This window comes from Monomorium pharaonis, chromosome 8, assembly GCF_013373865.1.
Source record: "Monomorium pharaonis isolate MP-MQ-018 chromosome 8, ASM1337386v2, whole genome shotgun sequence".
NCBI lineage: Eukaryota > Metazoa > Arthropoda > Insecta > Hymenoptera > Formicidae > Monomorium > Monomorium pharaonis.
This window is the reverse complement of record NC_050474.1, coordinates 21,899,804-21,924,212: the sequence shown is the minus strand read 5'-3', so window position 1 is coordinate 21,924,212 and position 24,409 is coordinate 21,899,804. Positions and strand designations below refer to the sequence as shown.

The following is a 24,409-nucleotide window of genomic DNA, read 5'->3' as shown; positions in this document are numbered from 1 at the left end:
ATATTACATAATTAACTAAAATATATATAAATTAATATTATTAAAATTTGAAAGACTATTTTAATTCATCCGAAAATAATAATAAAAACTTGTAAAGCATCTGACCGAATCAATATCCGAACGATTTAAAATACTTTAATGCTTGTCCTAAATACTTGTCTTAAATCCTTTTTTATCAAATAAAAAAAATATTATTTTGATAAATAACCTAGTTGTGTAACAATTTAATTTTTGTAACATTAATTTTTATATTTAAAATACAACAACCCAGCTTATAAATATTTTAAAGTATTTAACGATTGCAATTCAATTTTAATATTACAAAAAACATGTTTAAAATTAATAATAATAAAGTTTATGTGTGAGTCTTTGGATTTGGGAATAAATTTGTTCACTGTGGGATATTTACCTTAAAATAAAAAATAATTTGTCACTTACAAGTACGATGCGCAACAGTGGAGTTGTAACTGCATTGTAGCTACGTAAACCTGTAAAATAAAAAAACATTCAAGTTATTACGCAAGTATTCAAGATAATTGATATTGCTATAAGATTATTACGCGCATCAAAAATTTTATAAAATATATAACACAAAGATTTCACACGAGAATAAGCAATCAGTTTCATACGAGAGTATCAAACGTAAAATTATAATAAAAATTACCTCAAGGTTGCTCCACCGTCGTACGATGTCGATCCCGGTCCTTCTCCTCGTCCGCCTTCTGCTTCTCATCCTCTCAGAATTCTTTGAATCTCGTTCTCGGATAATCAGTTACACACTCACTCGAGAATCTTGACACACTAGAATTACAAATCCCGTTTGAGTTAATCTCCAGCGTAATACGAACGCGATATTTTGCACGGCTGACTCCCGAAACCGAGATTATACTCGAGATGCGAAATATGAATTATTGCATAATTTTTTTCTTCACGCGAATTCGAACATCAGGAAACTTGACAATTCCTTTCTTTTTACGCGGCACTTTCACCGCCGGTCGCCTCCCTTCACATCGCCACGACGGAACAACAACGCGGAAGAAAGCACCTCGCCGATGTCGCCCGCGATATCACACACTCCACGAATTCGCGCGAAACGTATCGGCGAGTTGTAATGGCGCGGGGGGCGGGACGAGAGAGACGGGAGAGCGTCCGGAAATCCGCGCGCGGCCAGCGACGCTGCCTGCACCTGTTGCGTCCTGCCTTCAATTCGGAAAATTGCCGCGCCTGGAATGGATAAACGGGACGCGTGTGTTTCAGGCCGACTCGTGCATCGCGACGCGATGGCACGCGTAGAACGCGAGCCAAGAGCGAATACCCGCGCGATCCGTGTCGCTCTGTCGCAAAGAATTCCCGTCCGACTCCCGGGCTCTCCTCGCGCCTTCTCAGAGATCACGTTCGTGCGCGACAACCGAGGACACGCGGGTGTCTGTTCGCGATCGCACTCGCCACGTAGACGCGTCACGACGTCGCACAGCTCGGAGTCGATCCGTCGCGTGCCCGCGTCCTTCCATCGCTAGCCGGACAATATGACGACGGTGATAACTTCACAGCGATGCCGCGCGCGGAAACGCGAGCCACTTCACACCTAACCAAGATGCGTCAAATACGCGCGAGATACTTGGAACTTGCAGGTCCCGAATCGAACGTACGCATTACCAAGGGACGGTCGACGTACCACATCACGTTTCTTCGTTTCGCTCAGCTCGTCTTGCTCGACGACCCGATGAATCTACTTTCGCCGAAATCTCAGCTTTCAGTCCGAAACGTACGAGCGAAACGTACGGAGGCTCGCGCTAAATGCCGTCACTCATGATTCAATAATCTCCGGCTCGGATTTCCAGCACGGGACGACGTAACTCGTGGCTCTCGGTCGTCGTCGCTTCGACGTTTCCTCGAACGACGGGAGTCGCACGCCCGCGACATAGTATACCCGCGTTACCTTCGTCCTGGAGACGCAGATCGCGAGCATCGGTCGATCCATGTTCACGGGGCCATGTCCACGGAGCGGGGGGCGGTGCAAGTCAGGCGGTAATGACGCGACGCACGGAGCGGCCGTCCGGTTCGAGGCTCGCCGCGCGAATGCGAAGCGCGGTGACCTTGCGGCGCGTACACAACCGTGCGTACGCGACCCTGACTACGTTCGATAACTCGCGCTGTAATAAAGTAATATTCGGTTATTTCGAGTGTCTTCTACGCACGGACTGTCGTAACGCATTTTACGCTGCTCCGTAGTTTCGTTCTTTGACTCTCGCTTAACAATTAATATCGGACGAGGGGGTATTTCGAAAACTTAAAATAATTGTGTGTTAATTTGTATATAGAGTTTATTTGTAAATGTCAAGGGACACGTGTAGTCTCAAATATAATAAATAATATGAGTATTTAAACCTCGGCATTTAAATATTACAAATTACATTCCAATTTAATTACTAAAGAAACGATTATCGCGAATTAATTATTGGAATAAAACCATCATTTTAATTGTTCTTCTATCCTTCTGTTGCAATTCTCGTATCACACACATAATAATTAACTCGCGTAAATTATTCTTTGATAAATTGTTACGAATCTTTTTTTATAAATGTCCATCGAGTAGGTATGTTCATCGAATCGTGAATCATAGAAATTAATTAAATCAGACAGATAATCTAGTAATTCGTGGAGAGTAATTGTGTTTCAAAAGATATAATAGCGACGGTACGATGCAGTTTACTGCCTTGTGAAAGTCTAGTGATGTAGCGAATTAATTCTAATTAGGTGAATACGTTATGTAATTTATTAGAAATTAGATATTCAGTTTACTTATCGAGATGCGACAATAATAACATATAATGTCTTATTTCCCTCGCATGGTTTTTTTCACGACAAACTTTTTAATCGATATTTGATGGCAAAATATCCATGAAAATAAAATAGAATTTATTGCTTAATTGTTCGATCTTTAACTTCGCATATCTCACAAATAAATGGCAAATTGAAGTTCTACCAAAATAGATTTCATCTGAGAAATTAGTTACAGAATTGGCTTGTTGAAACTTAAAGAAGGAAAGTGTTTGCAGAAAAGCTTCTCGCTTCAATCGCTCCTAACTCAGAAATTGCTTGTGCCCCGACGTTTTCGCTAAGGAAAAATCGTCTTCACGTTTACTAAAGAATTTGTCGTTGAAATGTAAGGCGCGCGAGAAAAAGAGGAAGAGAGAGAGAGAGAGAGAGAGAGAGAGAGAGAGAGGGGCAGAGGACGTTTTACACGTAACATATAACTGAAATTAAATCATTTATTGTACTGCAGGCTCGAGTCAGCGACGAGATCCTTGAAGATAAGCGCTCCTCAGCGAGTGGTGATCGAGTCCTGGGCAAGCGAGATCTCAGCCTCCTGCCTGACCGATTTGAAGCTGCAGAGCGTTCACGGTGCCATCCGACTCGACGCCAAATCCGTCTACGTAAAAGGCCTAAAGACGGCGGTCCCGTTGCAAGGCCACTCTTCCAGGGAGCAACAGCAGCAGCAGCAGCAGCAGCAACAGCAACAGCACTCCGGTAGATCTTCATCCGCTCATCAGAGTCAAAAAGAGACGGCCATCTATCAGCTGTGTGCCTGCGCGACCGGCAAGCTGTTCCTCGCCAGGCCGGACGGCAGTTGTCAGGCCGACAAATCGATTTGCTAATACGATTACGCGACTCGACGGTGCGCTGCACAGGACGATTCGTTAGGAATTACGACGGCGAGCTATGTGACTCGGTGATCGTGGCGACGGAGAAAGAGCGGAAAGAGACGCACCCTGCGATCGGCCATCGGCGCGAACGGGGACGTGGCCTTCATTGGGACACTATCGCAAACGATATCAAACGAAGTGCAACGTGTATCGGTATACTCTGAGCAGCCGAGAACGAATTGGAGGAAGGGACTCGGTGAATACGAATAGTCGAAGTCTAATTAATTATTCCCAGCACGCGGTATTTTTCAATGAACGCGCGACGGCGTGTGTGTGCGCGATACGCCTTCAAGTGCCGAGCGCCCTTCGAGAATCTCTTCTGGTTGGTTTATTTAGGGCCTAAAATCTGTGTGTGCGACGAGCGACGTCGCGTCTCTCCAAAGTGCGTACATGTCAATTAAATTGGAATTGCATCGAGCGCTTTTCTTCCATCCTCGCCCTCTCCCCTTTTTTCTCACTGTTTCTCTCCTTCCTTTTTTTCCTTTCCGCCCCCCGCGTATTTCACGGTATTTCGACGCGTCAGTCGCGATTTAATTGAGTTGTCGTATAAGGGCACAATGTCGGGGGCGTTACCGCGGCTTCAATCCCGCGCTTAAGGCACACGTCAATCTTCTCTCTAGTCACGGCGCGTTCATTCGCACGAGCCAATTTTCCGTTCCGTGAAATATCCGGCGACCGATCCAGCGGCGAGACGCGCAAATGAAACGACGCGCGAGCGTTTTCCTCGCAGCGGGGAGGAACGCGCCCGTCGCGCGCGCACAAAGGGAATTCTCACGAGGTCTTGACCGGAAAAATTCTCTCTCTCTCTCTCTCTCCCTCTCTTCTTCTCGAATTCGCGAGTATTCGGGGAATTCTCTCTGTAAAGAATATTCTTTCCGAGGCAATGCTCACCGAAAGGTGGTTCCCTCTCGCTTTAGCTGTTCCTCGCGTCAGTGTCGGTGGCACGCAATGCGACACGCAATGCGCGCGAAAAAGAGAACGAGAGAGCGCGAGATTCTTGCCGAAAGTCTCCACTCTTGCATTGTGGAAGACGCCTCGCTCGCTCGCTCGACGCCTTGGACTCGGCTCGAATTTATATATTTTTTTTCTCCGGAGTAGGGCGAACATTTGTCGGGGATCCTCGGGGTGTCCACGTTCGTCCGCTGAACGCAATCCTTAATCTCGCTAAATTTAGCATAATTGAAAAAAAAGAGATATCAACTAAGATGGCTGCGTGCTGGGTGCCAGATTAATCGCACGAGATGTTAAACGTGATGCTGAAGACGAGAGACAATGAAAACAGGAATTCGGAACGCTTGGTATCGTCGAGACGAAAGCGCGCTCGTCGCCGTTAGACGGTGCCCGATAAAATCGAATCGACGAACCCCTTCCTCCTCCCTCGAGATCATCCCTCTTTCGTTCCCATCCCTTCGTAGCACTTCCTTCATCTCTCCTTGCGCGTTCGATATACTTTATATCTTGTGTATTGGGTGTACGCCTCGCGCGGCGAAACCACTTGTAGGCAAATCGTTCGTAGCTCCCCGCGCTCTCGCTCGGTGCTGATGGCACGGGGCACCCTTTCAGGGAGATATCACCCCTCGCTTTTTTCTAAACGCGGTGTCTGTTTAACCCGTGCTCCGATACAAAGTAGAAGCGTTGTTGTAAGTAGGGCGACGACTGCGCGTGCCGCCGGAAAAGGGGGGAGAAAGTTTAGTAAGAAAGAGAATGTATATGTCGCAAAAGTATGTACGTGAGAGTATGCGTGCGAATGTGCGTGTATACGTGAGAGGAACGTGAGAGAGAGAGACTGTAAACGGTAGTTTGACGCAACCGGATCGGATCGCGATCCAGCTTGTACGCTGTACATCGGCCATGTCCATTTATTTATGTATGTGGCAATAAAGTCGTTATTGTTACTATTATTATTAATCGTCGTAGCCTGTTATTCAAATTATTAATATTTTACGTTATTTTATATAATTACATTGGACGACGTTATTATTGTTTCGCAGAAAGCTAAAAGAAAAGAAGAAAACAGATGTATTTTCTTAGGAACGTATATTCGTTACATAATGCTGAACGTATATTCATCGTCCAATGTGTTATTGGTCTATTAACCTTACCTTTTTTCTTCATTCAGCTGAATGATGAACCACCTCTCTAGGGGCATTGCTTTCATCGTTCAACCAGGTAGGTTTGTTATTTCCGTAACATAAAACACCCACAAATGACTGAATGATATATGCACGTGTATCCGTATTCAATACGCGTTCTACAGTTTCTACCAATTATAACTCGCATGTAACTAACAAGTGCCGTGAGAGCTTTGTTTCGTTCGACAATGGCGGAAAACTTTCGTAGCGGAATTACAATTAAAAATTTAACACTGGCTTTGGTTCAAAAATACAAACGGCCCGTCCGATCACGCCCGTTTGTTTGCGAAAAGTACACGAGCGGTGAAATATTCGGAGCCACGAGTCTAAAATTAATCTATCTTCGCCTCGCTATTAAAACGCGGTCGCTTGCCGGCTCGACGGCGGTGGCAGCAACGGCGGTGCGAAAGGAAAATAGAAATTTAAATTAGAGAATAATCTCAAGACTAGTTCGAACAGCCCGCTGCATAATATACTATATGTCAAGCGGGCCGACAGGTAACAGAGGCAATCTCATCTAGTACCCCCTTAAACAGCTCTGACGGCAAGGTAATTTTCTTGGAATTCGGGATTAAAATTGCATCCAGCGGCGACGGGGAGGTGGATAAAGTGCATAGCCAAGTAGAGAGAGAACTAGAGGTATTCCGGGAAGGGTTCGGAGGGTTGAAGCCATTTAACATAGGGATGCCGTGAGTCGTGGAGTCGGCGTGAATTAGCAGCGACGGACGGAAAAGAATACCTTCGATATACCGCGTTGATTCGCTTACGGCGCGCGAAGCGCAAGGAGGAAACAAAATGAGAACCAGGTGAAAGAACCAAGTTGAACAGGATGGAATGATTGAGGAAAACGTAATTGTCTTTATAATACAATTATGGACGCGCTAAATTACTTCTCTCGAAATTATGGCAGAAATTTCTACAGTCAAATTGATAAACCGAGCCTAATCGCTTGTGATTAAAGAAATTATTTTCAAATGCGATGAGAATTACACTTGCCAATTACACAACAAATAATTCGATTTAAAAAATCGAAAATTAATGGCGATTTAGAGTAAGTGTATCACAGATTATTTCGTAAAAGGGAGAAATATATAACCATTCAAGAATATTCACCGTACCGGTCCGGACGAGAGTTCTTGTTCATTCATTATAGAGAAGGTACCTGAGCGAAGTACTTATCTAAGTGACTGCTATCGCTGGTGCTCGTACCTACTCGAGGAGCTTGAACCCACACGGCTCGTGCGATAGGTGCGCGCCAAACCGCGCGGGAATGACGGTGTTAGTGGCGGTGGTCCTGGGTGCGGGAATGGTTTCTGTGAACCGTGAAATTGTTGCGCGGGGCACGAGGCGCGTCCGATAAAGCTTTAAATACGAATTAGTAGCACCCGCGACGTGCCGAGCAACCGCCGGCGTACATACATACATACTACGTAAACGCGATCGCATTTTCCGCCGGACGCAACAATCCGCGATATTCTAACCAAACGCATTCACGGATACGATTATATTAATAATATTCGCACCGCACGATATTTTCTCTCTCTCTCTTTGGCGACGTTGTCCTAGAATTATATTCGACTTACGTTCCGAAAACGACTTTCTGTTCTGTCGCAGATTCGTCAACGTGCTGGCGAAAATGCCGTGCAAGATACGCCCCGGTATCACGTGCAGATGGTCGTAAGAAGATATCCGAGCTACTTGTATTACGGCGGAGATCGATCGATCGTGATCTGTCAATTTCCATTGTGCCGAGGATTATTACGTCGCGTCTCAATAGTACAGATCCGTGTCGGGTCAAACATAATAAACTCGCGAGCGAACGAGAGAAGCGCACGATTCCGAAGTGGAAGTATACGTACGTATAACATCGACGGCCGTAAATCTAATGATTTACACCGGCAGGTGGAAGACAAACGAATGGATCCGCCTCGCGCGGATACAGACTTACGGGCGCGACTTGAAGTAAACATTCATGAATCTTCGCGGGAATAACTCCGGTGGTGTCTGCTTCGACAAGTCCAATCTCCATAAGCGCGTTAATCCCTCAGCAAGTCGCTCGATCGAGCCCCGCGCAAATTATATTTCTCCTCGCCAATTAAGTCTGCCTTTCGCCCTTCGTCTTTAAATCCGCCTTCATCCCGCGTCTCCATTTTTACGCTGCTTTTGCACAAGCGAGTGTAGTTAAAAATGTTTCTTTTATAATTAGTGTAAAATTTTTGCAACGATATTTTTATAGTAAAATATTTTGTTTTATATGTAAATGCAATATACTTCCAATTTGTATCCGTTTACCTATGTTGAAAATTTTCATTTTCATGTTACTGAATAACGAAACTTTATAAACAGCCAGCACTCCAAACTATAATTTTGTAGTTTGAAATAAACTTTATCAACTTTAAGATACGTAAATATATTTCCTTAAATCATTTTTATTTTAAAGTCAGAAATTTTCATACGAAAATGTGCTTCTTTCTCTAATCTTCTCGATGGTAATTAGTTATGATTAATCAACGACAGTAATTAGCTATAATTTAGATAGTAATTATTAAGTTATTTACATACAATTTCTTTTTAAATTAACAATCACGCAAATACTGTCTGTTAAAATATATGCAAGAGTAACTCAAGAATTTTTATCTTTGTAAAAAAGCAAGGAAATTAATTCCAACGCAAATGATCCTGTCATCCTGCACAGAAGACCTAAAAGTAACGTGTAGACAAAGAGAGTTCAAACACATAAATAAAGTACATTTATTTTAAGTATTTTACAAAATACTCTGTCCGATATTAATTGTTAAACGAGAGTATTCGAGAACGAAACCACGAAGTAATGTAAAATGCGTTTTACGACAGTCTGTTCGTCGAAGACGCTCGAGATACGAGTAACCGAATATCCCGTGTATACATTATTTTATTACAGGCCAGGAATTCAGGGCCAGGGTCGCGTACGCACGATCACTCGGCGCGTTGTTTACGCGACGCAAGGTCACCGCGCTTCGCATTCGCGCGGCGAGCCTCGAACCGGACGGCCGCTCCGTGCGTCGCGTCATTAGCGCTAGGCTTGCACAGTTGCACCGCCCCCCGCGAACATGGCTCGACCGGTGCTCGCGATCTGCGACTCGAGGACGAAGGTAACGCGGATATACCCGCGTCGCGCGCGATGTGCCGTCGCTCGAGGAGACGCCGAAGCGACGACGACCGAGAGCCACGAGTTCCGTCGTCCCGTGCGTGAAATCCGAGCCGGAGACTGTTCTCTTTGACGATCGAATCGGGAGTGAGTGTGATCCTCCGCACGTTTCGCTCGTACGTTTTGGACTGAAAGCTGAGATTTCGACGAAAGCAGACTCATCGGATCGCCGAGCAAGACGAGCTGAGCGAAACGAAGAAACGTGATGTGGTGCGTCGACCGTCCCTTGGTGACGCGTACGTTCGATTCGGGACCTGCAAGTTCCAAGTATCTCGCGCGTATTCGACGCATCTTGGTTAGGTGTGAAGTGACTCGCGTTTCCGCGCGCGGCATCGCCGTGAAGTTGTTGCCGTCGCCATATTGTCCAGCTGACGATGGAAGAACGCGACGGACCGACTCCGAGCTGGTGCGACGTCGTGACGCGTCTACGTGGTGAGTGCGATCGCGAACAGACCCCCGCGTGTTCTCGGTACTCGTTGTCTCGCACGGACGTGCACCCGTGATCTCTGGGAAGACGCGAGGGGAGCCTGGAAATCGGATGGGAATTCTTCGCAGTAGAGCGACACGGTCGCGCGGGCATTCGCTCTTGGCTCGCGTTCTACGCGTGTCGTCGCGACGCGATGTACGAGTCGGCCTGAAACACATGCTTCCCGTTTATCCATTCCAAACGCAATTTTCCGAATTGAAGGTAGGACGCAACAGGATCTCCATTGCATTCCAAAGAATCGTCTTGTTACTGTGTGCGAAGATGCACATATCGATTTACGATCTGAGGTTAGAGTAATGCGTTTCTCGTGGCGACGCTCGTCTTTAAAGTACATGTACAAATATATATTTTAATATCAGTTGTTTTTAACACACCTGTCGAATCACGTATAAAAAATGCGTGCGGCGTTCTTGCATGAATAGTGCGCGCGCGTTGAATGTTTAAAAACGTTATATAATTCGACGAAAAATTGAGGTAACGACAGGCATCAAAAAACAAATCTGTGTTTTTTGCATTCCACAGACATCTATGTTGAATATGCTCTTATCATCAGATTTACATATGCGTGCGGTGGAGTAAAAAATTAAACGCCAAAATATAAACTGTAGCAACTAATTGCCAATAAAAATAAAAATAGTAAAAATGTGTAAATCAGAATTCAGATTAAAAAAAAGGTACCAAATATATATAACGAGAAATATATATAATTCTACACGTATATTATAAGAATTGCAATTATCCCGTTTTAATAAGTTTGAAATTAATTTTCAATATATATAATAAAATCTCCACGAAAATCTATATTATAAAATAATTTCGGGAAGTTGGTACACTGCCTTGACATTGCTCTCCTTGGTATTTGTTGTTTTTCTATCGCTCTGTTATACTGTGTACACAAGATCGTCGCACGTATTGAAACTGAGTTAAAAGATCGTGGTAAATCGTACCGTAGGCACTTCTTCAAGACACGACTATTCTCTGGAAAGATGATAAGTAAACGTTATCGTCCTCCCTCTTTCCCGTAAGTAGCTAAGTCTTACGATTAATGACTTGTACGCGTATCGAGGCGATAAATGCTTGTTCAAGCAGGTGCACATTTCACTGTCCGTTCATTCGTAGAAATCGAAGCGATACGCGACTGGAATGTCGAGTCTCAATTACACTACATATTTTTGCACGGTCTGTTGAATTTTAATTCCAATCGTTAACTCGCGATAAAAGCAGTAAAGTCTCGCATACGATTAACGTCGGGATTGTTGTGCCGTGCGATTGTAATTAACTGTTTTCGCGAGTGAGTGTTGCACGAGTGAGACGAGGAAATCCCAAAGGGAGGAGAGGCGAGCCGTAAGAAACATCGGATGACACCGAAGCAACGTTAGAGTGAGTATTTTATTTATTTTATTACTTGTTAAAAACTTTTTCCTTCAATTTGTGTATAAATGCTTATAAGTATTTGTTGCGATAAGTTGTATTTTTACTTGTACTTATTGCTATACGCATCGATATGCAGATTTAATATTTAGACTTTGCAAGATGAAAATCTTAAATTAGTTTCTACCATGACATTTTTCTCCGCGCAAGCCATTACGGAATATCTCCCCGAGTAATTTGCGATGCTAACATGACGTAATTACGTTAGATATTATTATGCGCATTATGTAATGTAGGAGAAGGAAATGATCATTTTCTATTATTCATTATACATAATGGTATTAATATCTTCGCATAATCAATGAATATGAGGACTAAAGCCCGGTTAATATTCGCGACCGACGCGTCGCGACGCCGCGCCGGAACGTCTGACGAGCCGTTCGCACCCGTCGCCGTGTGTGGAGGAGGTGTGCGGAAAGTGGCAGGAAGGCGTACACACGGCGGGGGGGGGGGGAGGGAGGGGAGCTAGACGAGGGATGCCGTAATGGCGGCTAAATTCCTGCAACGGCCGGATGCAATTTAATGCCAGTCGTCGTGGCGCTATCATCGCCTCGCTGATGCAATATCTTTCGAGTTTCCGGCGTCTAGTTAGTGCGGAACGAGCTGTTGATAAATCTCTCCCACCTTCAACTACGTTGCTCCTCCCCCTCCTCTCCCCCCCGGTTCCTACCCCTATTCGCACTCCCCCCCTCCCCCCCCCTTATCCGACTATCCGCGTCCTTGCCCCCGCCGCGCGCGGTATGTGGAGGCCATTTCTCCGGGACGGAATTACATCCCCCAAATTGTAATTTTGTCGGGCACCGCTCTCGAGCGGCACTCGCATTATTTCTCCCCACCCCCTTGCATTCGTATACCTCCACTTCCTCTCGCGTGAGAGAGTTCCTCTTTCCCCTTTTAGACTCGAGTAGAAGCTAACTTGCACGACGACGTCTTGAACGAGCGTTGTATTCCTCGAGCGGCATGCGTCTGCGAGCAAGCATCGATTGTTAACGGTTCAGCGAGTTATTTATATGATCTTCCGAAAAAACAGTGCAGACGCGAGTTTTATATACGCGCGCCCTTTGATCGCTTTAACGCAAGGCGGATTATGAAAAAAAGAAAAAAAATTTTTTGCGGATGTATTGCGCGGTGCTGAGATAGTCGCTGATAAAAATAAAAATAAAAATAAGAACGTATCGTGTGAATCGAATGTAACGCCGCGATAGCATCGAATTGAGAGTAAGATATCGCGCGCAACGAATTGAAGTGCCGGCGGAAATAAAATTCCGAGATATTTTTCCGCTCCACAATTTTGCTTAGACCGGGGGAAATCGCTCGCACATATCGGAAAAAATTCCCCCTTTTTTTTTTACGAATATATAGGCGCAACGATATTTCATTGTGAAGCTGCGTGGGGGAGAAAAAAAAACTTAAAGAGAGATGAATCGTAGCGATGACAATTACCCTCTATAAATACCACGGGTTTCAAGAAGGAGGATGAAGAGACGCACGTCGCGCGCCTTGGAGACGCGAAACTTTAGAAGGGTCGCAAGATTAAACTGATCTTTAAGCATCAGCGACGAGCGGAACTTTAACGACGTCGTTATGAAATTAATTATTAAAACCGCTCGATAATCGTCGTCGAGTGTAGAAAGTAGCCTTTATCCCTTTTCAGCCGAACTGCCTTCAGAGGTTGTAGGACAAATTGCATCGAATTATCTTGAGAGTGCCACCCATACCGCGTCGTAACTATACGCTATACGCCCTGTAATTAACATTAAACGAGCCGGCGAGGCTGAGGCTTTCACTTCTGAATTGCAGCTCCCTCTCTCTCTTTCTCTCTCTCTCTCTCTCTTCTGTTTATGTGCCCTTTTTCAAAATAGAAAACTTTACAAAAAAAAAGTAAAACAATAGAAATAATCAAAAACTCATACATGCGGTATTTTAGCTGATTTTTTGACATTTGATTTTTAGAGGTGTAGTGAACCGTGTAATAAAAGGAAAAAAAAATTGGGTTACACGCGCGTTTGATGAATTGAATAGGAATAATATAGATAAAAGCTGTCATTTTCACGTACCTTTTCATTGCTAAAGGCTTTGATTAATATTAGTGATGAAATTTGCAAGAGGAAACGTGAAATTTTTTTATTCGTTGAAATGCAACCTTCTCTCTGTTTAAAATATTAATATTATTTTTCAAAATATATATAGTTTACTCATTATCAATTTAACATTTTGTCAGATGTATGGTTCACTATGTATACGGGATTAATATTAATAATCTCTGTATCTCACATATCGTCGCGATGTAGTTATCGTGTGCGAAATACTAATCCGCAATCATCGATCGCGTTGAATTAACAAGACGTGTCTGCATATAACATCGGCGCTAACGTAATGCTACTTATTAGTTCAATCCTGAATTACAGGATCCGTCCTTGCGTTCGTTCGCGAAGAAGATATCGCGAGCATTCGAAATCCAATGAGAGGAGGCACTACCCCCGATTAAAGAGCCACCTCCATTAGTAAGATTGTAAGGCGGTGCACCGCGCTTTCGATATTTCGGGACGATAGCGGGAAGACGATGCTCGTTTCTCCATGCACGGAACAATGCATGTAAACACTCGGGAAACGAATTTACGATGTATTCATGGACGTCTCTGTATCGAAACTGTATCGAAATTGGATGCGCCTGCACGAGCTACGCGCGTCTAGTCAAGGTTTTATCGGCGAAGAAGATAGAAGATTGGCCGTACGTTCGGGCGTCTTTGCCGGGGCACGGTTTCAAGCTCGCCGGATAATTAACTAAATTAATTAGGATGGGAGGGGAGGAGGCAAGAGCGCGGATATTTCACAGGTTGACGGCGAAGACGCGGCCGGACGGGATAGAAGAAGAGGCGAGAGTCGCGCCTTCGGTGATAAGTTCACTGATAAAGTCTAAACTTCGTGCGAAGCGTGTGCCCTGGCGCTATCAATCATGCCTTCTTGCTCCCTCACGAACACCGCTATCTAACATTCGTACACGAGCCGCGGCACGAAAGAACCTGGGGAGCTACCATCGACATGCAGATAAAAAGATTTTATTCGCGATTTCAAAGGCGATATTAACTTAATCGCTTATTTCAATTGTGTCACATTTTATTCACGTTATCTTCCCACCTTTTCAAGGTTATATATAGATTTTTTTTTTTAATTCCTCTTGCACTACACACAAAAACTCAGTGCCTTCAATAAAAGCTATTTAATTGAAACATTTTTTAACAGCAATCAAATATTTTATATATAAGATGTAGGCTGTTAAAAAATTTCTCAACTAAACGGCTTTTGCTGAAGGTACTAAATTTTTTTCTCCCATCATTATAATACTGCAAACTATTTTGTATTGATACTTGTTTTATTACTTGTGCCAAACTTGTTAGAACCGTGTCGCGCGATTCCTATACACCTGATAGAGGAGCGAAAATTAATTATACAACATGCGCAGCGGTATTTGCAATCGATTGCGGCGGTGGTCGGTACTTCTGTAGATTGAAAAATTTTTATATGCGAATCGTATGGTCGCTGACATCCAGATAATTCCCACGTTCGCCGTGTCAGGCCGGGTCGTTAACTTTCCAGCGGAAGACCGGAGGAACGAGGCTCAAAGACAAGTCTGTGAACGTTAATACCATTATTAGCGCTCGTTATAGACAAGGAAACAGACAAAAAGCAAGAGGGAGAAAATTGGTAGAGGGATATTGGTGGAGGCGAAAATCGTTGCTGTAAAAGAAAGGGGAGGATAACGATAGGGGTGCTGTTCGCCGAAATCGAACTCGATCTAACGCAATCAATCAAACGAAGGCAAATCGTAGGAGGTACAGGAAAAAGGGGGTGGCGTCCGGAAAGAGAGGAATCACCTTGAAAAAGAGGATGAGGGGGAATATATCGCGTCAGCCGGGAGAGAGACGTGAAGAAAAAGAAAGAGAGAGAGGAAACGAGGCGGCGTGGCGCGGCGAAGCGGCAGAGACATCACAAATCAAAGACGCGGTGACAGTTAATTCATAACTCGCAATCCCCATGACCGTCCCTGGCGTGTGCGCCCCTCCTCCCTCCCCGCCGCTCGTCCCGAGCCACCTACGTCCCCCCGTTTCAATCTGTGCCCCCGCGGGTGTTGTGCGTGCAACGTATGCACCTCATGGGGACGAACGTCCCCATGTGTGTGTATGTGTATTGCGCACTTTTGTTTCTTGCCATTCTCTCGTCGCTTTTCTCGGCCGTTTGTTTTTTTCCGGCATATTACGATGGCACGAATAATTTTCAGGTTTCAGTTACAGGCCTAAATGTATGATCTTTACGATCTACATCTCGATCGCCCGTAACTCGAAAAAACTATAGTTCCGATGAATCGACAGGAAGACTTTAGTAAAGATTAATTTATTTCCAGAATATATTTTATAGAATAAAATATTGAATTGTTGTTGCATGATTCGTACGCTGTAAATTAACACAATGTAAACGAGTTAGTGAGTTAATTAAATACAATATTCCTTTTCAAATGAAAGAGAGGGAGAGAAAATCATTTTAATTATATATATTTCTACAAAGAGTATTTTGTTTTACTAAACATTAATTTTTCAAACAAATACAATTTTGCAAGCAAAAGTTGATTAAAGGGAATGAATTAACTTATTTAGTTTGTTAAATATAGAAACTTATTTCTAATATTTTTTTAGCCATTGACATTTTTTAATTTGTCTCACTAGAACATTACAGGCGCGCGCTATTTGACTTTATATTTTTAAAAAATAATAATAATTGCAACGACAACGAGATAGCGAGACAGCCAATTAGCATCTCGGAAATGCGACAACAATATCAATAACATCTTTATAGAGAGGGATCTCGCGTAACCAATTTATGCGTTCCGTTATGCTATTTTTATTTTTAAAATTCTTTTTTGTAAGGACGTCCATGAAAAATGTTAAATATCACATATTATCAGGCTCCAGAGAGAAAAAAATGAAAACTTTAGTAATAATAATGTAACGTACGTATCTGCGCATTTTCATTCTTTAACTGTTCGCTCGACGACGGATATCGGGTTAATTATGATCCCAACGGGATTAGCTTTCATTAATTATATCGTTTCACCGTCATTCGGTGTCAGGCAACGGTTTCACCTTTATCTCCACCGTCGATCTGTTCGACCGCATTTACCACCCTTGCCCCGATAGCCACCCTTCCAAACCGACTCCACCGCCATGTTTCGTGCGACCGACGTACACTGAATGGGCGTTCATAGCTCATTTACATTAATACACGGAAAACACGAACGCCATTTGCCATTTGTCGCGAAAAAGAAAATTCGCCGGCCGAATGTAAGCGGTCCTCGTTGCGCCTAATGAGCGGTCGACGCGTCAGCTTAAAATGGAACGTTTCCCGCGAGCGACGTAGGTCTTTACGATTTTTCACGTGGTTGTTTCGCCTTTTTAATTGTCTCTGTCATAAGAGAATTACCAAACGTTAAGAGAATCACCCAACGCCTTTCTCGAAAATTCTCATCTGAATGTAGAAATCCATGCGAGTTCTCCTCGTGATTTTCAATTGATGCCGACTCATGGCTTGATTCCTAAAAAGGGTTGCTCGAAGCAAGGGTTGGAGTCTTTTGCCCCTCTTTCGAGCCTTCGCGATATGCGGGAAAGGGTCGTCGCTGGTAGCGGGAACGACTTTTGCCAAGCAAATTAGCCCTCTCAATGGGGATACAACTTTGGAAAGCTCGACTAACGTTGCGTTTCCATGAAATGGAAGTTTCTCAGGCCGGAGACCTCGTAAGTAGTCAGGCTCGGCAGGTATCGTTGAAATATTTAAGACCCACTTTACGTCGATATGGTAGACGTCGCTTCTGCTTAAGCCGACGTCGACGTGTCAGCGAGCAATAAATTTGAGTAATCGAAACCATCGAAGATCATGGGGTTGAGGTAGCTGTTCGTCGTTTGCCTCATGGGACATAAGTTTGAGACTGTCGTCGAAAAGCGAGCTGAGAATTTTTAGCTAGTTAGATTTTAAGAAATCCTTGGTGGTTCGTAACTCAAACATATAGATCTACAAGGCAAACTAGCAAAGACATTTTATCCGATGAGAAAAGTGTTTATTCATTTTCGAAATATCGAAATTGTTTTTAATGGATTACTCTTCTTTGTGTACGATAAAACTTCTTTGTAGCTATGCAGTTTATTTCTCTCGATCCTTTTCAAAGACGCTAGATAAGAAATAAGTGTACCGTTTTAACCGGAAATGAACACAGATTGTGCGACAACTTCTAACGGAATCGCGCGATAATTATTTCTCAATTTGCGCAATCGGGTTAATGAGGGGCAGCCGGCACTTGGCTCAGCCGGCGATGCTCGATTGCCGGTGCTTTAAAGGGCCTAATCGATGCCTGATAGGGCAACATTATTACCTAACGCCAGACCTACGGACCGTGCCATTATCTCGCCTGCTACCATTACGCATAGCTGACCGGCACCTTTCGATTCCGCGGATTATGCCGTCGAATCACGCCAACTCGCTCGTAATTTGCGTCAAGTCTCCGCTGAAACTAATAAGAGAAATTAAACGTACCTCGTGTGATAAGAAAGAATAGCAATGCAGTCGAGTCGGTTAATTCGAAGCTGACTTATTTGACTCAGAAACAATTGCAGAAGAAAAAAATCATAAGAAGTCAAGTAATTGTCAGATGTGAAAATTATGAAATTTTTTGTGCACTTTGTATTTTTATTGATTACATCATTATGCACATATTATCAATTTGTTATTTAGTTCAAAATATCTAATACCTGTCGAGGTATTAGATTACACATCATACAATTTTTGGTCGATTAAAAATTAATATAAAACAAAATTTCAATATTAATGCGATTTTTGGAAAGAAGGAAAATTTTGTTCGTTCCCGTCATGTTTTATATTCCCTAATTTTTCCTAATTTTATATGTCGAATTGATGAAAAATATCAAACGGAAACTTCAAAGATATTAACATAATAAATCCAGTCATTAGCGCAGGGTACGACAGTAAAATCGGTTGATTGCGTTTCGTTCGACATTAAATAAAAACTTCGCAGAAATTTAATATTGGTTTAATATGACCCGTCTGATGAATTGATTTATCTCATTTAATACGCATGCATTTATAAAGAGTAATCGGTACACGGAAAAGCTGTTGCATGGCGAATCGATGCATGCGGGAATCGTTCTATATCTATCGTTCTGCCCCTTTCTCTCTTGTTCTCTTCTTCCTCTCTTTCTCCCTTGTCTATGTTTAATAATCCACCACCCTGTCGTAAATCCGCCGAAACTCGAGGCGAACGCGAGCCGCCTCGAAGATTACGCTGCCGCCGGTATTCGGATCGGAAAATTTCCTTCCCTTTTCTTCTTTTTACTCCGATTTCTGTTTAATTAATACGCATACGGAGGGTAAAGCCACGGAAATGTACAGGAGATATCGCCACTATCCCCCCCCCCCCGACAAGAGCGAGACGACGACGAGAATTTTCCGTTGAACGCCGACTCCCATGAGGTGCTCCGCGGCGCATGCCGAGATCGAATGCTAATTCCTTTAGGCGCCTCGAGACCGGAAATTTGAACGGGATTGAGTCCGGACGGGCGTGGCCCTTCCCGAAAATGTTCGCCATGAATAACAAAAAAGTGGACTATCGCGGGCGACCTAACGAGAATTACCTATGCGTGGGGGCACTCGAAACGAGATTCAATTAGAACGGCCGTCTGACCCGTAACGCCCGCTACTACTTACGCCCGCGCCTCCGACCGTCGTCGTCAATTATTTCCATCGCATTATCGCTTTTCGTACAACATAAATTATTGCTAATGATGGTTTGTTATGCAGTTTACAAAATCTGATAGCCTTCGAGAAACACGTAATGGATTTTTAATTGGCTAAAAGTTTATTTACTTAATTCGAAACTCTTACTAATACTGATAAATTGAAAAATACTGATAAAAATGAAAAAAAAGGATGTATAGAGAATCTCAGTCAAAGGTGACTTACATTGCTGAGAGAAGACGACAATTTTTTAAACTTTAGCATGTACTTGTTTCAACTGTAAAATTAAATTAATGAAATATTTTTATTCATTAAAATTTTACTGTTGCATATTCTTAGTTTTGTCAAATGTCGATTGTACGATTAGAAAATGTTACAAATTCAATCTAATTAAATGTTCTTTTTGTTATTATTATTTTTATATAATTAATAATTCAGCTCGCGCGCTTTATTCCGGAGAATCCTCTCACCTCAGAAATCTCTCGTGCAATGGCGCCTTCATAATACACGGGACAAGAGCCATACGCACAATACGGAGGTATTAAAGCGAGAGCACGAACCGGGCTGCGCGCATCTCGGAGTGCGCTGCAAATTACCTGGGCGTCAAGTCTTTCGATCTGGAGCGAGATGCGTCGAACGGGCACGGGCATCGATATCGAAATTACCCGCGGAAGAGCAAGGAGACGCCGGAGAGAAAAGGAGGGAGAAAGAGTTGGGTGAACGTGGTAAAAGGACCCGCTGACGCGAGTTTACCCTGACGAGAGTGACGTCGCATCGCGTCTTGCAAAGAGGATGGGAGATGAGTCTTGGAAACGCACGTGCCGCGGATTGCGGCGGCGGACTTAGCAGGCTCGCGAAACCTCCGCCGCGCGGGGGGGGGGGGGAGGAGTGCAAAAAGCATCCCCGCGTGGGAACACGTGCTTTACCCTTTTCAGTTAAGGCGTCGACACGGCGGCGGAAGCGAGCGAGGAGGGAAGGCAGGAGGCGGTGCGGATAAAAGGAGAGAGAGGAGACGATCCAGGTTGGACGAGGACGGCAACAGGCTTTGCCTAATGGCCTGGGTCGCCTACCGCAGATCGGTTGATACACAGTCAGAGTAGGTAGAGGGGTAGGTAGAGGATGGGAGCTGTGCGCCTTCCTCGAGAGCTGAGTCTTACCCTCTCTCGTCTGCGTCCCGTCCCCGCGTTCCTACCGCGTTCACGCGAGCGACACCGAAGGATCCTTCAATACCGCGAAGCTCCTGACGTTTCACGGAGAAGACGATTTGAATAATCGTTATATGCGCGGCGGTAGCTCGCAAACGAATTCGTTATCGGCGCTCGGGTGCTCTTTCCCCGAGACGGGCTGCTGCTTGGGAAAATTGAGAGTGCCACGGTAGCTAAGCGATTCCATTGGTGGCGCGGTCCCAGATCCTCGTCCCGAATGCGAAAGCCCCGGATGGTCAGCACGGAATAATACGTGTGCATTACGGGCTTTTTAAAAGCCTTAGCGAAGGAGGAGCTTGCGATGCGATGGAGCTTGCGATGGAGCTTGCGATGCGACGTGGCTGAACGTGTGTGCGCGTCAGGAAATAGAGCTCTTAGCAACAGTAGTATTTTTGCTATGCGCAGAAATTGTCGCGTGAATCTCGTTAAGTATCTTAAATTAAGCTCACGCAGCGCGTAATACATTTTTTTTTTCCTACGAAAAGCTCAAATCGCGTCCGCGTTCCCTCTTGCGCGAATATTTTTGCGGTAAATACATCTCGCGCGTAAAAATTAATTAGCATATTCCGCGGGAGGGAAAAAGCTTTTCTCCTGGCGAATCAATTTGTCGGCTTTATCGGCGAGTGCCTTATCAAAAGTGCGACAGAAAGCGCCGCTCGCGCGCGCGCGCGCGCGTTCTGCCAATTTAATTTGGCTGTCAAGCCCGAAGGAAAAGCAGGGAAAACGACAGCCGTGGCGCGCCGCTGACGCTTCGAGCGGCCGGGGCAACGTGCACGCGTTAATTTCTCGGCGAATTTATTAAACGTCATTGCCGCACCTGTACCTCAAAGCGAATCGACGCCGAATTTGGCGTGCTTTTACGGCGGAAATCCGATACGCCGACAAAGCTGATTTCCCGCGGCCCCGCTCGCATATACCACCGCATTCTGTAAGCGATCGCGGGCACAAACAACCCCTGGCCTACTCTTTTTTTTTTTAATTTGCGCCACCGCCCTTTTTACTTCGCAAACAGCGATTTATGCGCGTAAACGCCGCGAGGAGGAAACGCTAATGCGGCTAATGAATATGTGAGAGAGAACGTGTTACACACCGATGGACGACTTTATCATCCCGGTGTTATGTTCGTCACGCTTTTAACATCATCGCCATGCATACGGCGAACGCGAGAATGTTGATTTTTCCCTCGCGCGGAAAGTGCTGATTGTTGGCGCGTACATGAGAAAGAGAGAGGGATAGAGAAAGAAAGAGAGAGAGAGAGAGAGAGAGAGAGAGAGAGAGAGAGAGAGAGAGAGAGAGAGAGAGAGAGAGAGAGAGAGAGAGAGAGAGAGAGAGAGAGAGAGAGAGAGAGAGAGAGAGAGAGAGAGAGAGGCAGGCCGGAAGGGAGACCGGATTTGTGTGTGCTCCAGTAAATCTTCTAAATTGATTCAGCATCTGCATCCCATTGTTACATTTACATGCTCTTACATATTTGCGGCATGTTTCTCAATTAATAAATAAATATAAAGTCGACTCTACGGAACAATTTTACTTAATCGACTAACGTCTAATAGAGACACAGAGCAGAATCACATCTGCAGAATCTATCTAGTTTTAATTTCCGGGTCCCGAAGAAGATAATCGTAAATGATATAGCGAGGAAGTACTTCGTAATTGCCGGGCTTTATTTCCTACGTTCAATTTTAATAGGCCGTGAGCTGTCATTGGAGGATGATCCGTAGTGTGCTAAGATAAAACGTTTACCTCGATGGATAATCTGAGTCGGAAATGAGAAGATACCCGGAGAACTTTGCTGCTCGTCCGGTGTGGAGAGAACAATATCTGCGGACCTTTTTCCCTCTCGTCCCCATTATTAATACACGCAAGCGAAGGAAGCAGAATCGGCGCGCTCCCCGTTTCCTGACGAATCTTTCGCTCTCTTTTCTTCAGCGCCAACATTGTCATCAAGATAAGCTTTTTAAAATCTCTTAAACCTCTTGATGTGCTTGTTTTCCTTTAAAACAGCAACCACTCCTCGTACAAGCGGCTTGCTTTTAATTTTATTTTACATTTTATATTTTTCTCCAAAGAAATTTTCTGTGATCTTTATGGTTTCTGTATGATTCCTACACGGTAAAAACAATTTCCGTCGAAAATTTGTATTTTTCAATGAAAATATTTTTCTTTCATTTTCAAACATTTTTTTCATTTTGTTTTGTGTTATGAATATGAAAGCTGGAATGTACTGCTTGAAAAAAATAGTAACGCAAAGAAAAGTGTCTCTCACGTGGAGCGCATTTATTCCTCTAGGTTAAACGAGAAAACAAAAGGAAGATAGTTCGAACATGATTCTGCTGCAAAATGATTACGCCGTTTCGATGACACCGAGATATGATGCACAAATTGTTTTGATAGTCAAAGTTAATAGCTTCGCCGGTGTACGAAACAAACGACAATCGGGGAAGAGCGCGCGGAGGAGGGACGATGTTTCCTCCCTCGAAATAAAGGCCTCGTCGATCGAGCGGCAATTTTCGATTATCCTCGCGGCGGTAGGTGAATACACGTTCGCGAATCGCGGAGGATCTACCGCGGTCGAGATTATTCGCGGTCGCAGGCAACTGACTCGTTTCGCGGCTAAATTGCCGTTCCACGATTGGCAGCTCGTCATCGATTCGACTCGCCGGACGCGCCCGCTGCGCTATTATTGCACGCGTATATGCACACACGACGTTGGGGTTCCCGGTTGTGGTCGCCGTATCGTACAACAAGCGACTACTACTCTCTGACTGACGTATGTGTTTTTGTCGTCGATGCCGCCGATGTTCACGATTTCCATCTGGAATGAGATTTCATAATCGGAGAAGAATGTAACGTAGATGTAAACGCGCTTGTAAATCGAGAAATCGAAAGTAAAATGTAAAAACAGATTTAAGAAAAGAGAAAGACACAAGTTCCAAAGATATGATATTAACTGGCCACCGTAAATTGAAAAAAATAGTATTTATAAGAATCACAAGCAATCTTTTTTTTTTAGTAATTTCTAGTAATTTCCATATTTAGTCTTCTGACATAAAATTAATGTAATATTTAATAAAACTTTCGGAAAAAATAAGCAGTAGTAATACAATATCGTTTATTACGGTAAAGTAATTGATTTTTACATAATTTTAAAATATGTATAAGTAATTATAATTTCTAACAATGTTATTGTTTAATGTTATGATTAAATAGTCTGATGTAGCGACTTTGTTTATATGTAAAACAACGCTTTATCGAATTTGAAATATGCAAGAGGAAAAACTAGAGTGATCGTGCAGAAGTCGCCCAGAATTAAAGGTAAACAAAACCCACAGGGGAACAGAAAAATTCGCCAACTCCATAAGTAACCTGAAGAAAGAAAGGAAGGAAAAGGAACTTCGCCTTCTTCACTTCGCGATCGGAGTCATATCGTGCGTTTTCCTCTTTTTACGCAAGACTCGGGAACTAAGGAGGAGGGAGGGGGGGAGGCGCGATGAAAAAGATTCATAAAAATTCTTGTGCATCCCGTTCTCGGTCGCGTCCCTCGCGCCTATCTCCGCGACTCGTTGGTGAAACTTGCTTTCTTTCTGCGCGGCATCGTCGATGATAAGTCAACCTCCACGCGCGCGAGATCGACGAAAGATACGACGAGCAAAGAAAAAGGGATGGAGGGGATGGGGAGGGGAGGACTGAAGGTGCTCGCAGAATTTAATAACCATAGGTTCTCCCACTCGACAGGGAGACGCGGCCTGGATGTAAGGCATGGATGTAATCTTGGCGGGTAACTCATACGTTAAGAACCGTGGAGAGGGGGGGGGGAGGGACACATTCCGGCGCCGTTAACAAACGCTATCAACCCCCGGCTGTCGGCGCGCTCGCCCCCGTACGGAGTTGCCTGGCCATGAAAAGGGGATGGGAGGGGCGAAAGGAGAGACGTGGCGCGCGAGCCGCCGCGACATAATTCTAATTTTATTGCCCGAGCCTGGGCGCGGGGGTGCGCGTCCACGAAGGAGACGTCGAATTTATGGGCAATTTTTCTTATTAATTTTCATAACTTCGACATGTGAGCGAGGCAGCGCGACAAAGCGCGCACCCCCGCTTTGCCCTCCCCCCTGCATTCTCTCAACTCCCACGGCTTTCCTTTCCTCTCGGCTCGAGGATCGAGAGCTGCACGGCATACTTTCCTCGTCTTTCCACGTTCCTTATCATGTCAAACTACTGGATTATATCTGATGGGAGATTGTGGAGATTTTCGAGGAAACTCATGGACTTCTGCGTACCTTAAAAAAAAAACAATTGGGATAATGCAAACTAGTAACAATGAGATACGAAACGATTTTAAGTTTGATATTAATTTTTTTGTTATTGATCATTTCAATTCAATTTTAAAGTGCAGAGAAGATGCTGCAAAGATTAGCAAAGAATTGTCATTTGCTCGATCTTACTGTTAATTATATCGCGATATTTGC

The 24,409-nt window shown here is 44.2% G+C and overlaps 2 protein-coding genes and 1 long non-coding RNA gene across 7 annotated transcripts in view; 2 read left to right on the top strand and 1 right to left on the bottom strand.

The window, feature by feature from the left end:
- LOC114254239 overlaps positions 1–3,280 on the bottom strand; it is a 184,033-nt gene extending 180,753 nt beyond the window's left edge. The window contains exons 1-3 of one of the 2 annotated variants that reach the window (XR_004964429.1): positions 1,940–3,280; positions 665–801; positions 439–488 (exon numbers count right to left, since the gene is read on the bottom strand). This is a non-coding gene — a long non-coding RNA (uncharacterized LOC114254239). Of the gene's footprint in view, positions 1–438; positions 489–664 lie in introns of both variants that reach the window. The other variant, XR_004964428.1, reaches the window with a different exon arrangement.
- The window catches only part of LOC105836314 (zeta-sarcoglycan), a 189,890-nt gene extending 184,275 nt beyond the window's left edge, over positions 1–5,615 (top strand). For all 3 annotated transcript variants that reach the window (XM_028189993.2, XM_036291365.1, XM_036291364.1), the window contains one exon: positions 3,287–5,615. In XM_028189993.2, coding sequence (XP_028045794.2) covers positions 3,287–3,659 — 373 coding nt within the window. In that variant the 3' untranslated portion in view covers positions 3,660–5,615. The remainder of the gene's footprint in view (positions 1–3,286) is intronic.
- A 4,881-nt stretch (positions 5,616–10,496) lies between these two features.
- The window catches only part of LOC105833181 (high affinity cAMP-specific and IBMX-insensitive 3',5'-cyclic phosphodiesterase 8), a 42,881-nt gene continuing 28,968 nt past the window's right edge, over positions 10,497–24,409 (top strand). The window contains exon 1 of one of the 2 annotated variants that reach the window (XM_036291361.1): positions 10,497–10,893. The gene's annotated coding sequence lies outside the window, so the exon portion shown is untranslated. The remainder of the gene's footprint in view (positions 10,894–24,409) is intronic. The other variant, XM_036291362.1, reaches the window with a different exon arrangement.